Here is a 17,303-nt window from a genome sequence, read left to right on the forward strand (position 1 = left end):
CCATTTTGTTTCCACCTCCAGTGGACACTTTTTACCTCACCCAGCCTGGGTTTGCTTCTGTCACTGTCAGGTTTGTGCTCAGCAAAGTGACACCGATGGTCACCTTCATCCAACACTGATATTCTTCTCAACCTCTGGTTTTATTCTGTTTAAAATCAACCTGGAAGATTTCAGGCCATAAATCAGGATAAAGGCAAGCTGGATGGGGTTTGGAGCACCCTGGGATAGTGGAAGGTGCCCCTGCCCATGTGAGGAGTGGAATGGGACGGGCTTTAAGGTCCTTCAAACCCAAACCTTCAGTACTTCCATGAGAACATCCTTGACCCCAGTGGGTAAAGCTGGGTTACACCAGGTGAAAAATGCTCTCACCCATCCCTTCTCCCCGTTCCTGCCCTCATTCCCAGCAAGGAGCTGACAGCCTCTGACACCATCCGTGCCATTCCCTATCTCCACCCCACAAAATGCCATATGTTTGGGGTGCTGTGAGCACAGCCCCTCCTCGCTCAGCTCTGCAGCGTTCCCAGCCAGGGACGAGGCCGTGCCACACGCAGCTGAGTCCATGCATTCCCACTCTTCCCTGGGAAGGATCACTTGTGCATCTGAGCATTTTGCTTGGCCTCCACGACCTCATTATCACATCCAACTGATTATTCGTGCTCTACCAAGAGCAGTCTGCCAACGTGCACAGATCCGGGGAGGGGGAAAAAAAAAGTGGCTTTTTGTTAAAACTCGCAGCTGAGAGAGCAATGGAGTGTGAGGGAACTCGTTGTTCTTCAAGTGAGATAAATACAGACAAAGAATGAAAGGAATTATGTAGGAACTAGGTGATAATTTATTTATAGATCTCTGCAGAAACACTGAAGTTAGCAAATATACCATCTGTTAAATAGTCATCTTATTCCTAAGTGCATATTAGCAATCTAAATGTGTGCCAAACACCTGATCTTAGCCTTCTTAGCTGATACTCTTTTTGACAGGCAACATTCTGCTTTATTAGGTTATGTCATGTTACGTTATAGAGCTGTGCTAGGGAACAGGAGCTGGAAGAACACAGTGGTTGTGCTCTCTTGGTGTCAATGAACACCCAGGGCAAGGAGAAGGGGTTTTGACAGCAGCCAGAATTTCAGAATAACAAGAACAAAGTAGAATATCTGTATTTGTATCTGTATAATCAAGTAATATTTTTTTTTTTTCCCAACGTGTATGCACTTAACACATTTTGAATTGCAATATGTCATTGAAAATACAACCCTGTAGGTTGGAAAATAGATGGAGAAATCCATCTAATAGATGTGGCAAAGACAAAAATTATTTCTCAGGGTCCACCTCTTCCCTCTCTCATCCACCTGGATGCAAAGCAAAAGGAGATTATTTTATAGCTCATTATTGAACCCATTTGAATGAGATGTCACAATATTCCGTGGGAGATGCTGCGTGCCTGGAGGAGGAGTCCAATAAAGATGAAAACAGAAGCAACACCAACTCAGCTGATGAATTCTCTTTATCTGTTTTGCCTTGGTTTGGTCTCTCAGAGGTTTGGGGTTCTTTTGTTCTTCAATGATTCTTTATTGCAGAGAGAGGCACAGAATAAATTTACTTTGTACAATTATCTATCAAAACCAATCAAAGCAAAAGATCATTTCTGGCTTGGCCTGTGAAATTTTGAGGAGGTGAGGGTTTCCAAAGGATGCAGAGCGATTAAGATCTCAGAGTTAAACAGTGGAATGTATTCTTTAAAGAAAATGTCTTTTCCTAAAGGTCTTTAAAAACTGGGTTAAATAAGGACATTGCATATTTGTCCCTGTCGTGGGTGAGATGAAGAGATTAAATGATGATTTATGTGCCTCCACAACTGCTTTTTTTATGCCTATGATTAATAAGCATAAAGGGATGGAAATCTCCTCTCCAGCACTGGAAAAGCTGAGTTGCTTTGTACAACAGAACTACAAACGTGCCATGAAAGGGCCCAAACTCCCACCAACGGATTTTGATCCTCAAGGTCGAAAAGTGGAGATTGAAAAGGCACAGCCAACTTCTTCTCCACATGGATTCAACTGAAAGCGAGTGGGTTTCGATGGGGTTTTAGGAAAAGATCGTTCCCTGTGAGGGTGGGGAGGCTCTGGCAGAGCGTGCCCTAAGAAATTGTGGCAGTCCCATCCCTGGAAGTGCCCAAGGCCAGGCTGGACAGGGCTTGGAGCAGCCTGGGACAGAGGAAGATGTCTCAGGTAGGGCTGGATGGGCTTCAAGGTCCCTCCCAACCCAAACCATTCCATGATTCTGTGATACAACCAAAAAATGGTCCTGCTCCCTATAAAGCAGTGGATCCCTAAGAGATCTCATCCTCCTCCTTTTAATTATTCAAGTCAGGGACACTTGTCACGGTTTTAATGGAGAGACACGGACAGGTGACACAGCACCTGAAATGAGAGTAAAACTGAAAACATGACATATTGTGTCATTAAACTAAAAATTGCTACCAGCAGCTCATTACTTTCCAAAATCTATTCCCATTTCAGAGCGAGGTATTACACGGTTAATTCTCAATTGTCAGGAAAACCTTTTCCTCCTGCTGCACTGCGCTTCCTTTATTTTCTCTCCCTCCTTTCTCGGATGTCTCATAACAACTGAAATTTTGTTCTCAGGAAAAAAAAAAAAAAAAAAAAAAAAAAAAAAAAAAAGGGGCTGATTTTCTGCAGTGAAAATTGGGAAGAATTACTTAGACTGCACAGATTTTCCATACTGACCCAGAGTTTTTTGGGGGGTTAATTATTTTTAAGCAGAAATTGCAGTTTGTTTCATATTAACAGCTGAGGAAAAGAGATAGGAAAGGGAACTGTGATAATTTTTGTTGTTAGCACCTGAATCCTAAGAAAATCTGAATTTTTCTATTTTTTTTTAATTAATATAATAAATATGAGAATTTGAGGGACTTTTTTCCCCTTGTCCCAGAGCACAAAGCCTTAGACCAGGCATCCCAAGCAAATCTTGACAGGAATACCAGGGATACCTTTTCCACACAGATATTTGGTGCTGGCCTTCTTCTTCTCAGAAAACAACTGCCAGGAAAGAAAGAAAATGTGGCAAATTTTCTCAAACGGAATTTTGAAAATGAACAAATAAACCCACAAATTCAGAGACTGGACTAAGTATGAAGCCAAACTCTAATTAATCATAATACGCCCTCTCTCTACTATATTTCATTTACAATTACAGTATGGAATACAACTAAATAATTTTTTTTCCTCTATTTTTTCTTGTCCTTTTCTCTGTCTTTTTTTTTTTTCCCCTTGGCCTACCCATAATCCATGGCAGAGCTGTAGCCAGCAGGCAATTAAAAGAACATCAGAGTTTAAAACCCTTTCCCCGTGTATTGACAGGCCCCATCTATTGTGCTATGACAGCACGAGGAGGTGCTACAGGTGCTTTAATTCAATCCAGCCCCCTCTGAGCAGACAATGTCTTCATAGGAGACCAATTTCCAGGAGATGAAGAGGAGGAAAAGAAAAAATTAACTGTGTAAAGTTCAGCTAAGGGGGAGAAAATTGATATATTGACATAAATAGCTGAGGCTGTACAGGTAGTAATCGTTATTGCTCTGACCAACGAGGGCTGTTTCTCTCTATTGAACTCTGGCTCGGGTTGGTGTTCAGCTGATGAAAAATGGAACAATTGCTTGAAACAAGAATCTGCAGCAAGGTAAATAAAATGAGCTTAGGGCAGGCAGTTTACAGCTCTGTGGTATAAAGAGGTTTAGGGGGAAGCTGATATTTATTGTATTAAAGCATATTTTGAATGTGTTACAAGCAATCATTTCCCAAATGGCTCTAAGAAAATGGGAAGGCTTCTCATTAGGATGAGAACTGGATCAAAAAGTAAATAAACTTTTTTTTTTTTTTTTTTTTTTTTTTAAGCTCATCTTCTGTGTCATGTTTTGTAATTGAATTACCAGGAATCAGGCTGATAATTCTTCAACACCTCAGTGAAACGTGAGGAAGCAGCAGATTGAGTGTGGCATTAGACATGGTGAAAAATAGACATTAAGAGCCATAAAAATCACCTGTGGGAGATGGGCATGGACAGGAGATTTCCCACTGAAAATCTCCTCTTCCTCCCTTTTAAAACCAGAAATCAAAACATATCCAAGCACTGCAGCCAGTTTAGGCCAGACCAGAATCTTAAAGAAAACAACATATTTTTATCATCATTTAAACCTACACTCTGTGGGAGTCCTGCTGATCTTTAATTATCACTTGTATATATAGAACACAGCTGTTCTCTATTTCTATAGAAAAGGAAACACTAAAAAATGTTGTGGGTTTTTTTTTTCCCAACTCATGTAGATTAAGTCTTGCAAGTTCGAAAAAATGATGCTGGAAAAAAAGTCGCGGAATAATAGACTGGCTTTGCAAATAGAAATTGTAAACACAAATTCCCAGAGCTGCAGCAGAGCTGCTGCAGGAATAAATATTTTGTGAATGCCAAAAGACTCAGTAACAGTTGGACTGGATGATTTGGGAGGTCTTCTCCAACCTTAATGATCCTGTAATTCCATGAGATCAGGTTGGACGAGCTATTTTTGTGTACAATTTCTCAATGGAATTAAATTCCGCCTTCCGATACGTGACCGCTCTCGAGTTAATAAATTGGGTGAATTGGGATGCAGTCAGGAATAAATCATGGATAATAACCAGGCCTTGTTTTCTCCTTCGCCCTCAAGACCTGGAAGACTTCGAGACGAGAGCGAGAAGCCCGGTGTCAGTGAGAGAGGGACAAGGAGTGGTCCTGCTCTGTGGAACTCCCCCCCACCACGGAGGTACGGTGAGGGACAGCCTGAGCAGCCCTGCTCTGCCTCGGGACGAGCAGAATTCCCCATGGGGTCAGCACTGGAATTTGCCTGTGCGTCGGTTACCTGGGTTTACAAAAAATTTGGATTTTTTTTCTTCAAAAGACACGGGGTTCACCCTTTTTTGGAGGCCCTTTTTTATTATTTTGTTAGGGGGTAGCATCTGTCATTCCTTGGGACACAGCATGAAGGTGTCCAAGACTCTCTGCTGACCTTCCTGGTTATCCCAGGGCTTTGGTCCTCATGGAATGGCAGAAAAGCAGCCCCCAGCAATATTTCCTGCACCAAAACTACTCCAGGCCTGCATGCATTGGCTCCTTTCCCCTTTGAATCCTTCATCAGACGCGATGGGTTTTTCATGAAGGTTTGGCTGCTGCTCTTGAATCCCTGATTTTATTCCTTCCTGATAATCAGAGAATTGTTTAGATTGGAAGGGGTTTCTGGAGAGGTGAACTGCCTGATTAAAGAGAGCTTAGATCGGGTTTCATAGTTATTGTCAGTGCTTCAGATGGGGAATGAAAAGGAGTTTTCTGATGAATTATTTGGGGGTGTTCAACTGGAGATCTTCCTTTCTGGGTGGGGTAAACCCAGGTGAAAATTTTACCCAAGTAAAGCAAATGTTTATTAAGAGAGGGGATATATCAATGACACAGTTACCAAATTGTCTCGTTTCGGACTTAAACACCGAGCAGTTCTTGGATGACTCACATCCTGCTTTTGGCAGCAGCGACCACACACCCACAGGAGCTGCAGTTTTCCATGTCCTGCTCCCCAGCCACCCTCAATCCTTCCTAAAGAAACAGAGTTATAAGCCAAACCCCCAGGAGAAGGTAAATAGTGATGTAGAAAGAGGACGCAGCGTTTCAGAGGGCGAGAAAATCCCATCAATCAATAGAAACCCCTCCAGCCCTATTGAGAGAGGAAGTGTCAGTTCACTGGGTGTTTACAGCCATATGAAAGGAGGATATAATCAAGGAGACAACTGAAACCTGGTCCTTAAGGGCACAAAATGCTTCAAAGAGTTCCTCAAATGTATCAGTGGGACAGGCAGAAAGACAACACATCCATCCTGGAGCCAGTGAGCTATCTATTCCCCTCCTGCCGCAGGGTAAAAATTATGATTTGACAAAGAGGGAAGAGGAGAAGAAAACATTCAGAGCAAATAAATCGTTACCAGGTGAGTTCCCCCCAGATTAATTGACCTGACAAAATGGTATCCCCGAGCAAAGCCGGTCCCAGAGCGTTCCTGCAGCTGGGGCTGGGAGCTGCTGACCAACAGGCCTGGAAAATCCATTCCCTGCAAAAACAACTCCCCAGAGAGCAGAGCCTGAGTCCTTTTGTCCTCCCTAAGCACCCTGTTTAGGATCCAAAATTATATGCCACGGGGATGAAGTATGTGGTGCAAGCCACGATAAGTCGGAGACTGTTTCAAGGTGCTTGGGAAGTTGTTTTTGTTGAAAAGGGTTATATATTTAGTATATATAGGTATTTTTTTAATTGAAACCCTTGCCTCCACCGCACAATACCTGCAGGAGGAAGGATTACAAACTGTGCTTCACGTTACAAGAGTTCTGTGCAGCACTTTAAATGTGTCAGGAATTAGAGAGATGTCAAGGAATTTGGGAGATAAGCCCTGCCAGCAGGGAAAGAGTTGCCTTTCCTGTGATGTAATGACTTGAAGGAAGACAGGAACCCTCTGTACAGCAGTTGTTTGAAGCAGCTGCTATTAATATAGGAAATTTGAAATAGGAAGCACTGGGTAAAACCTCCTGCCAGCCTCTAAAAGTCAGCATAACAATAGAAGAAGAGGAATAGAAATAATAGACTGGAAAACAAGGAGCATTCATTAATTCAATTCCTCCCATACAACACCAAGAAGATGGAACGAGGGCTGCAGAAGTCCATAGGGAAGTGCAGTGTCTCACTTCCCTTTCTCACCTTGCCAAGTTTATCAGGTCCTGCGCCACAGCACTGGAGTTAAACCTCCAGCTCACAGGAAACCTCTGCAGAGCTCATCAGGACACTCAGCTGCTTATCAGACACCAAAAGTGTTGGTCCATGGCCAACAATATTTAAAATATTTAAAGCTCAGTTGGAATTAATTTCCCAATACAGTTGACGGGAGGAAAGATGTGCTGCTTCTTTTTCTGTGTGCTGGTTTCTTAACTGAGAGCACTGCTAACCTATTTCTGCACAAGAGAAATGAGCGATTCACTTAAATAGAGGACAGAAATATATTAGTCAGCTATGAACCAAAAATAAACAAACAAACAAACGTACAAAAAGGCTGCTCCAGCAGCTTTCACATCAGCTTCAAACCACCTCGGAGAACAAAAAGAGAATTCCATATTGCTGTGAGCTAATATTAGGACTTTCAGGATGGATCAAACACAAGCATGAAAGAAAAAAAAAAAAAAAGAATCCACCCGTGCTTATCAGTTAGGACATTAAAAATTACAGTTAAAAGAAAAAAAAAAAAAAAAAAAAAGAATCACAGCCTGTAGTTAGTTTTTAAAGCAAGAGCAAGGCTGCCCCTCCAAAAAAACCACTTTTATTCCCTCAGCCTGCCCCTGCTCGGTGAGATGTGCGCTGGTGTCTCTGTTGTTATTTATGAAGCTCATTACCACACCTTACAGAGCTCTGCCATCCCTCTGCTTGTTAGCGGGGCTCAGCAGGGCAGAGGGGACCAGGTGAGCTGGATGTTTTTTTCCTGAACCTCATCCCGTCTCTGCTTGCAGTTCTTTAAGTCAGCCCTTTCCCTCTGTGTAATCAGCACACAGTAATATTTTACCAGTGGGGGAAAAAAAAAAAAAAAATTGCTTTTTAGAGAGCTCTGAGGTAGGGAGGAAGCTGGGAGAAGGTTTAATTTCTGCAGCTACACACGAGCTTGACCTTCCTGTGCTTAAGAAGCTGCTGCCTAAATGGTAATGCTTGACACAAGACTGTGGGGTGGACTGTTGTTCATTTATTTCCTTAGAAGTGAAGCTTGATCTAAAGGCTGTTTCCTCCGAGCTGGCTCCCTGCAGAGCTTTAAGGAAGTTGCTAATCTTGTTAGGAGCAGCAGGATCGCTCTGCATTTGCATTTATTTGTGTGGAAGATGCGCCAGGGCTGGGAGAGGGACGGAGGCTCTGAGCTTTCCTCTGTGCTGACGTTGCTGTAGGGAGGCTAAACAAACCCCAAAACACTCCTAAGGATGTAGGAGCCCTGTGGACCTGCTTGGGCGGGTAAAAATTCCGAATTCTCGGTCTGCAGAAGGCTGGGGAAGGAGGTGAAGCTCGAATCTGGGTGTGTGCAGAGGATGGGATGCGATGAGACGAGCAGCGCTGGGAAAGGGCCTTTGATTTCTGCGTTTCCCATTAAAGGATGCCCTTGATAAAGTGCATAATCTGCAGGGGAGGGTTTGAAGTGTCTGTCCCTTCAGAGAACCCAGTGCCTCAGTCATGGGCTGAGAGTCCTTTTCTCTCTACTCCTGGGAATCTTTAATCCAGCTTCCCCCCAGCTCCTGAGCCCAGCCTGGAGCTGCTCTGCTGCACATCCAGCAGCATCGATTTGGGTTTGCTTGGGCTGAGGGAAGCACTGAGATGTTCGGTGCCCCAGATCAGTGTTTCAGGGGTGATTATCAGCTGCTCCTCCTTCCCAGCCGAGCTCTGAAGGAAAACTCTCAGGAATGACAGAGGTGGGAGATGCTCTCCAGCCTGGCCAAGCTCAGGAATTGCCCACCTGGAAGGCGAGGTGGATTAACCAGCTTTTGGGGTCTCTGGGGTGAGAAGGGACACTGACACCACAATCACTTCCCTTGGATTTAAAAAAAAAAAAAACCAAACAAACACACCCCAATGTTGCAGCCCTATAAAATAACTCCTGCTCTGCTACAAAAGCCAGAGAAAAGGGCTTTTTCTCCTTTTTTTTTTTGGCTCATTCAGTGGATGTGCTCATCTGATTTATTCCAAGTGACCCAAAATGGAAGATTTTATAACACAGTTCTGGATTTTTTACTCTATTACCTGTTGCTGTAGTAACTTTCCAAGAAAAGATACTGAGTAAGGGAGTAGGTTGCTGGTATTATGCCTTAAAAGCATGAAAAAAAAAAAAGTTCAGTCTCCAAAGTTTGGCTCCTTCCTCTCGAGATTTCATCCAACTCCCACTGAAGTCAATTAAAATTAGGGTTTCTACAGAATTTAGTGGAGCTGAATGAGGCTCTAGGCAAGGATGGCCTGCGGATGGGTGATGATGAACCTGCAGTTACGAGTGTTTATATCCCTCATACTGGGGGGGGGAAATGGATTTAAATATGACTAAGAGGGCCCTGTGCTTGTTCCCTGTTGATGGGGAAATTCATCAATAGTCCCTGAAGCGATGGTGGGGAGCAGGCAGGGAGAAACTGCACAAAATGAAGTCAGCTGGAGCCCCCTGAGAACAGAAATCAGGACAGAAAAGGTCTGGTTCTCTTCTAGTGATTAATTAATTCACAGATTGACCTCCTGAAGAATGTCTGTGCAGCACAAAGTTGGCTTTAATAGAGTTTTATTTTATTCTGTCTTGCACAGAGAATTCAGCTGCATCACCTACTCCCACGGCTGGAGTCTGGGTTTTGGTTCCATGCCAGAAAATGTTTAAAAGATCTTTCCTGGGAATCCTTTTGGAGTCTTGGCAGGTACAGGGATGCCCTTAGAGGGGATCAGGACTTTCTTCAGCTCTGTAATTGCCACCACCAGAACCCTGGCAAAGAAATTCCAAACTGCTTTCTCCCCGTTACTCATTCTTGAAATTATTTCCAGATTCTCGTGGATATACTATCCTGGCACGGAAATCTGGGCATCCAAACATCAGGTTCAAGCACCTGGAGTGGCTTTACTGCCCAGAGGTGCCTTAGGGCAGGTCTCAGTAAGGAGGAAGGCAAGAATTCCAGCTGGCAGGAAAAGCACATTGGGGTACCAGCCCTCAGTGCTTTGGGAAACCTGGGGAGAGGGCAGATCCAGAGTATTTCTTCCACAGAAATGCAGACAACATTTAACTGAGTGTAGATTAGAGTATTTACCTTGTGAATCTTCAGCCTTTTCTGCAGAAAAGGAGAAAAAGCCCTTTTCTGCAGCTTAGAAGCATTCAAAAAATGAGTTGAAATCAGAATTTTGCACACTTTGGTCTGTTTGCCCAGACAGTCTGCAGTCAGCAAAATCTGTTCCTGAGACAGGGAAACAGTCTGTGCATCTCTTCAAGACAGAGCAGGTCGTGGCTACAGCCCTTATTTCTCATCCTTCCTGTAGGAAAACCCCTCCTTGTCCAGATGTTCCTCTGTAAATAAATGCTTTAAGCACCTCAAAGTCCATGGGCAGGTAAATGTGCCAGCGTGGGGCTTTGATCTCGTGGGTGAGCACACAGACCTGCACACACCTCGCGTGACACTGAGAATTAATCGCCGCATGTCCCAGGCTTACTGCAGAGCACGGGAAAGTTTCGCCTTATCTGCAGTAAAACGGAGCCTGTCGCAGGGTTTAGCCAAGTATAGAAAGTGTCATTGATTGCTCCCTGGAGATGCATCATTTCTAATGAGAGTCCTAAAATGCTGGAAGCTGATAACATAAAACTCCACAAAACTACTGGAGTTTGCAGACTTATTACCATACTGCTCCCAAGCCGGAGCTGAAGGGGGGCAAGCAACGTAAATAATCTTTTTGGAACGGCGTGGTTGATGGGGGAAATGTGTAAAAATGAAGCTGTTGGCAGAAGACTGTTGGCTTATGAATTATGCATTTAATTAAGAGGGGCTAAACTGGTAGATTTGGAAAGTTTTGATTTACCGTGGCTTGTAAAAGACAGGGTTTGAGTCCTGCCCCTGCTGTTGGGTGTGGAGCAGCTGCAGAGAGGGTGGCAGGACACCCTGAGTGACCTCACACTGGAGGATCAGCTCTGACCCTGCTCCTCAGTGCCTGAGACTTGGCCCAAAAGTCTTTCCCAAAAACAGGGAATGGTAAACTCGTAAGGATATCTGTTTTTCCAGAGTGGACTGGTCAACTAAATCAGTTTTAAGTTGCCTGGTCTTATAGATCTACATTATGAAGATTTGCATGGTGGAGCAACGTGTGAGAAAAGGGACAGGAAGTGAGAATGGGGCAAGAAGTATGGAAGATAAAGGGATGTTCATTATCAAATGTGCAACAGGATCAAATTTTAAGTCATCTCCAAAATACTCTTGTGCAGCTCAGCTCACATCCCTCCCTGAAAATCCAGCTATCAAGCTCCATGTTACCAGTTTAATTTTTCCATGTTGAGAGTGAAGAGAGGAGCTGTAGCACCGAGCAGCAACTTGCCCTCTGGATTTTCAGAGGGAAACTGCCATAAACAGAAATTATTTACTAAAGCAGCTTTCCCGTGCCATTGCAACGCTGCCATTCCTGCTTAGGAGAAGGCTAAGCAGGAAAATGAGAAGTAGCAAGGGACAGAAACTGCTGTGACCTCCTGAAGCGGCTTGAAATGAGTCAAAAACTTGAGCAACGCTAACGTGGCACGTGCTAATTTGTGCCTCCCCAGCAGTTTTCCCTCGTTCTTCCCGCCGGCCCCGCGGGGCAGCGGGTTCCGCTGGAAGGGATGCGCGACGCGTGTCTGGTGTTTTCCAGGCTTGTCCTACATGTGGATCTTCAACAATAACACCTTGGATCTTCAGGAAGACAGCCGGCGCTTTGTCTCCCAGGCAACGGGAAACCTGTACCTGGCCAAGGTGGAGCCGTGGGACGTGGGGAATTACACGTGCGCCGTGAGCAGCGCCCAGGCGCAGCGCCGGGTCTGGGGGCCCCCCACTGCCCTCACCCTGCGAGGGGATGGTGAGTCCACAGCGGGGCTTGGCTGCCCCAAAACACCCAACTGCTCCTGCTCCAGGCACTGGGAATTCACCCCCAGGGAGGGAAAAGTCCCCCGGGGAAAGTTGTGCAGCAGGACACGGCTCCACATTGATGATGCCTTTTGGGACTACCTAAAAACAGAGGCCGGACAGAATTAAGGAAATAAAAAGCTGTTCTATTTATTGAAGGGCCTTCAGGTACATTTAGGGAAGACAAAGCCCTCCAGGGGCTGCACCCAAAAATGGACCCTGGCTCAGGGGTTTTCACACTTTGATCAGTTTGGTCCATTTGCACATTGGGGGTTCATCTCCCAATTACAGCTCCAGGTAATGAAGTCATTCACCCCAAGTTTGCTGCCCCCAACTCACTTTTGTTTCCATCTCTCGGGCCTGAGGCAGTGAGGTGTCCTTTATTCCCAGGCCTGAACTCTTGTGTCCAAAATGGGAAATCAGTACCTAACACTCTGTATGGAGTTTAGAGTTCTACACTAAAGAACTGCAGGATTACAAATATATGAAAAATACAAAAGCTGAAATCCTGAGGCATCATTGACGTTTGAGCTGTCAGGGACAGGGGTGAGGAGATGAACACACAAAGAAAGTTCTCAATGTCACTGAACAACAAGAGAATGTCACGTGGCACTTTAATATTTCCCACCTCGTGCCTGTGTTGAGGTTTAAATCCGACAAATCTTTCTAAATTTGTCATCTAAGTATAGCTCAAATATCAAATCCAGAGAGCTGCTTCAAGGTGAGAAAGTCCCCTGCACATGTACAAACACCTTCCTGGCAACATTTGTAATTAAATGTTCACGGGGAGAAATACAGACCTGGAAATCCGTGCACAAAGTTTGTTTTGTGAGTTTGCCCACCCAAATTTCAATATACTCGTGGTGTTTGCAAAGCAGCGGCGACAATCAGTGACAAAAGTCTGCGCAGAGTTGGATTTGGAGTATAAACAAAACTCAGCTGTGCCTTCTGGAATAGCGCTTTCACTGCGAGGCTGTGCTGTTCAATAGCATCAGCACATCACACAAAGCAAAGCTGCGCTTCCTCAGCTCCAAAGTTAATAATTTGGCACAAACTCTGATTGCAAATGCTTAAGATCTTTTCTGATTCCTTTTTTCTTCTTTCCATCACGCTATTCCTTTTCTCAGACTCCTTCTATCAGTCTCTTTATCTTCTCCCATTCACTGCGGTGGCCTCTGGACTGGTTCCAATGCTGGCAGCATCTGAGACAGCAGTGGAAGTTGCATATGCAATATTATCCAGATGCCTGTTAAATATAAAACAAGAATTGGTTCATTTTCTGTGAGGGATCTGGGCAAAGACACTGCAGGAACATACCTGATTTATCTTCATCCCTACGGCTGGAATGAGTTCCGCTGTGAGACACATGAAAGATATTCAAGAAGTTCAGCTAAAAGTTTAGTTTCCTAAATCCATCCCAAACCTGCTGCAAAATTAAATGCCCTAAATTAATACTGGATTATCTGTGATTTATCAGATGCTCAGCCAGATTTTCAAATATGATAATTCCATCTAATTACATCGGCCTTCCTCAAGCCTGCAACTCACATTTCGATGTTTTAAAGAAATTTTAAGAGTATTTCAAATAGTTTAGACATGGGAATTTCTAATTTTCTTGCACATAGGATCAGCATAGTGTCCTGAGAGTGACTAGTGGCAGAAGCGTTGCTCGATAAGAGGCGTGAACCCAAAATTATCTCCAAAACCTTGACGCACGGCAGGCTTGTGATGTAAAATTCGTATAATGTCACGCTCTTCAACTCCTGAATGCAGGGAACGGAGAGAATTCACAGAATTTTCAGCACGGGGTTGAACCCCACCCAGGAGGTTAAAGCTGCTCCCTCATGTGCCGCTCACCACGGGTGGAACATAAGGCTCTGAAGTGATTCATGCCACCCTTCCTTTCACCCTGAAGTTCTGTTGCACCGCGAGGTCTGGGGCTCAGCTGGAGTGAGCTGTTTTGATGTTCCACAGGTGTGATGGGGGAGTATGAGCCGAAGATTGAGGTGCGTTTTCCAGAAACAACCTACGCGGCGGAGGGCTCCTCTGTCAGACTGGAATGCTTCGCCCTGGGAAAGTAAGAGCTCTGTTTTTATTAAACGTGGGGTCTCACACTGCTCCTTTCAATAATTCTCCTTAGAATTATTCTGGTCAGAATGGGATTTGTGAATCTTGTGGGGTTTTTTAACCTTGCTTTGATTGTTTCTGTGCCATGTGTTCCCAAGGAGATGAGAGAGAGCACTGTGCTGTAGCTGAAGCTCACTTGGGCACAGCTTGAAGCAGGGGGAAGGAATGTGGGAAGAGGAGGGAAAACTGCAACAAAGATTTTCTTTCTTGAGAGTAGTTTTGACTCTGAGATGGGACCAGACCCCAGGCGACAGCTCTCAGTGTAACTGCACACTCACGCCTGAGAGATATCACAATAGGAATGGGGTTTTTTCACTTGTGTGACATCACAGAATCACAGACTGGTTTGGATTTTGGGTTTGGCTTGGTTGATGAACTTAAAGCTCATGCAGCTCATCAAGTTTCAAGCCCCCTGCTCTCAGCAAGAACATCTTCCACTGTCCCAGGCTGCTCCAATCCCCAGTGTCCAACCTGGCCCCTGGACACTTCCAGGGATCCAGGGACAGCCACAGCTGCCCTGGGACCCTGTGCCAGGGCTGCCCACCCTCACAGGGAGGAATTTCTTCCTGATACCCAATCTAAACCCACTCTGTCAGTGTGAAGCCATTCCCTGTGTCCCATCACTCCATCCCTTGCCAATTGTCTCTCTCCATGTTTCCTGTATCCCCTTCAGGTCCTGGAAGGCCACAGCTCCAGGCTGAACAATTCCAGCTCTGCCAGCCTTTCCTCCCAGCAGAGCTGCTCCACCCTCTGCTCATCCTGGAGCCTCCTCTGGGTTCTCTCATTGCTAAAAATCAAACGTGGGGAATCAGGTTATGTTTGAAGAGTGTGTGGGGTGGATCTCCTGACCCTCCTGTCTCCAAAGCAGTGCTGAGGAGCCCTGGGAAGACCCAGCAGCAGCCCTTCCTTCCAAAAATCCATTTTCCTGCGTTTTTCTGTGTTTTCCTGCACTGCTGTGCGTGTTCCCCAGCTGCAGTGGCAGCCCAGGCAGCTGCTCTGCATTCAGGGAGCAGCCGGAGGACTGAATCACTGTAACCAGCCCACAAACCCCAGTCTTTCCAACGAGCATCATTTTCCCTGGAAAAGCCCAAATAACCCTTAGATTGTTGACCTCTATTTAGTTTAAGTTCACTTTGACAATCCATTTTAAGGCTGTAAGCTTTTAAAGTGTTTAGAGCTTTCCCAGAGGTTAAAAGCCTGACTTGCAGACAGCACAAATTAATCAAATGTTCCTCTGGAACCTATGCTGGCAAGTAGAAAAATAAAGCAAATACAAAGTTAATAAGATTGAAATGGCCTTGCCTTTCAGACGAGATTTCTATACAAACTAATACTAGAGCTAATTTTTATTAAAGGTATATGCACTTTTTTGGCCCAAAAGCAGTACCAGGCTTTAGCACTCTGGGTAAAGCTGATTTTCTTTCCCAAATACTGTCTAGCTACTTCTTTTTAAATATATCCTTAATTGTGTGTTGGCCTGTGCAGGTTTTGCATTTCAAGTTGTCATTTCTTATTTCCATCTGCTGCATGGAAAGCATTGAACAATGATAGAGAAAAAAATGGGAAATGAGATGTACAAAGCACTGACATCTCAGTGAAGGGGTAAAGATGGGTCATGTTAATGTGATGAACAGATTTTGCCATTTTAAGAACATCTTAAGGAGAAAAAAGGGGACTGAAAGGACATATGGATAATGAGGTCCCTCAGGGAGACCCTTGTATGCAGTGCTTAGGAATGCCTGAGAGGTTTAATGCAGCTTTAATGTAGATTTTCTTCTTCATGTGCAGGACTGCAGCTGAAAGCAGTGCTGCCAGACTTCCCTGGAGTTATCCTGCCTAGACACCAGGGATCCATGGGCCAAAATCCATTTTCCACACACCCTCTGGGGTCACACTGCTGATGTGCAGCCCGTATTGGAGGCGCTGCTTGGGAGCAGAGGCTCTTGGGTGGTGATACTGGAGAACTTCTCAGGATTCCTCTTCTTAAATTTTATTTTCAGAAGTTACATGTCTCGTATAGAACTGCACAGGTTTCAGTCTGTGGTGGTTTTTTTGTTTGTTTTTGTTTCTTTTTCCTCTAAACAGAGTGAGAAAAAAAAACCACCTTAAACCACATTTTCACCAACATGTCCATCAGTGGAAAAGCTTTATCTCAGAGCTGGCATTTAGACATGAATAGAGCAAGCGAAACAGACTGCCGGTGAAACACTCTCAACTTATTAGATAAGGCCAGATTTCTAGAGGTATGCAGGTGATTAGCGGCATTGTGAAAAGCTGGAAGTTTCCTGCCTCCAACTGTTTACAATTGCAGGCAGAACCATCTAAATGCGGGGCCGCCCGCGCCTTCAGACTCCCGAATTCCGCTAAAACCCTGGCCCCCGCTATTGTCTGTTTATGTTAAAATCAATTCAGCCCAGCGTTTGTTGAGCTGTACCTCTGATCCGCCACAAGCACCGGTGGTTATTATCTCGCTCGGATTTCAGAACCGCTTTCCCATTATCCGTAATTTTCTGTACTCACACTGTTAGGCCGCCGGCTCCGCCGATGCCGCGGCTGCCGCTACCTGGGCACGGTGAATAGCAGAAATCCGTCACGCTGAAGGCAGATCATAGGCAACCCGCTGGGGTTTTTGGTCTGCAGAAGTCTTAAATGAGAGCAGTTTTGCGGTATTTAGAGAAATAGCATCTCTTTTTCTGCGTGGAACAGCAAATCACACCAATTGGGCCTCGCTCAAAAGGCGCTTCCGCGGTTCAAACGCCGCTAGGAGAGGCTGGACGCACGGCCGAGTTTAAAACTTGGTTTAAAATGTCTTAAAGATGCCTTTTTTTTTTTAACGTGGGAGAGCTCAAAGCCACCCAAAATATGCTCCTGTGGGGCACCCTGGGGTAGGTAGATTTCCCACAGATCTGTTGCAAAGCTCTTTTGTTGCTTCACGTTAAAATATCACTGATGATTTTTACAAATCGTCCACCACCCTTAGAAATTCTCCTTGTTTTGAGGAAAATAAAGGGTTAAATAAGAACTGGACAAAGGATCTCAGGCCAGTCCTTGGCTTTGAACCTTATTTTATAGAGCAGACACCACAAATAGAAGATTTTGAAAAGCAAATTAGTGCTCGCTGTGATGGAAATGCAACATAAAGTGCATCTCTCTGATGAATCTAAACAGGCAAAAAACTGCACCTTATACTTAATCCTTTGAAAGAGGGAAAACTGAAATATGAAATAGTGGCTCCACTATTTCAACTCCTGCAGCCTGTGGCAGTTTAATAGAAGAGATGAGACTTTGTGTTCTGCACCAATATTCATTACGATGACAGTGTTTAATATTATGCCAGGATTAAAAGTCCTGCTTTGGATCAAGCTCTATTAATCATGCCATATATCCAAATTATTGTTCCCTGTCTTTCAGGGGATTGAGTACCATGGAAAGAATTATGTTCCGTTGAGTTATGCTGTGCTGCTTTC

The 17,303-nt window shown here is 44.6% G+C and overlaps 1 protein-coding gene across 2 annotated transcripts in view; it reads left to right on the forward strand.

The window, feature by feature from the left end:
- CNTN6 (contactin 6) overlaps positions 1-17,303 on the forward strand; it is a 123,385-nt gene that overhangs the window by 59,960 nt on the left and 46,122 nt on the right. For both annotated transcript variants that reach the window (XM_040076140.2, XM_040076139.2), the window contains exons 5-7: positions 4,718-4,813; positions 11,459-11,662; positions 13,684-13,786. In XM_040076140.2, coding sequence (XP_039932074.1) covers positions 4,718-4,813; positions 11,459-11,662; positions 13,684-13,786 — 403 coding nt within the window. The remainder of the gene's footprint in view (positions 1-4,717; positions 4,814-11,458; positions 11,663-13,683; positions 13,787-17,303) is intronic.

Source organism: Hirundo rustica, chromosome 12, assembly GCF_015227805.2.
Source record: "Hirundo rustica isolate bHirRus1 chromosome 12, bHirRus1.pri.v3, whole genome shotgun sequence".
Classification (NCBI taxonomy): domain Eukaryota; kingdom Metazoa; phylum Chordata; class Aves; order Passeriformes; family Hirundinidae; genus Hirundo; species Hirundo rustica.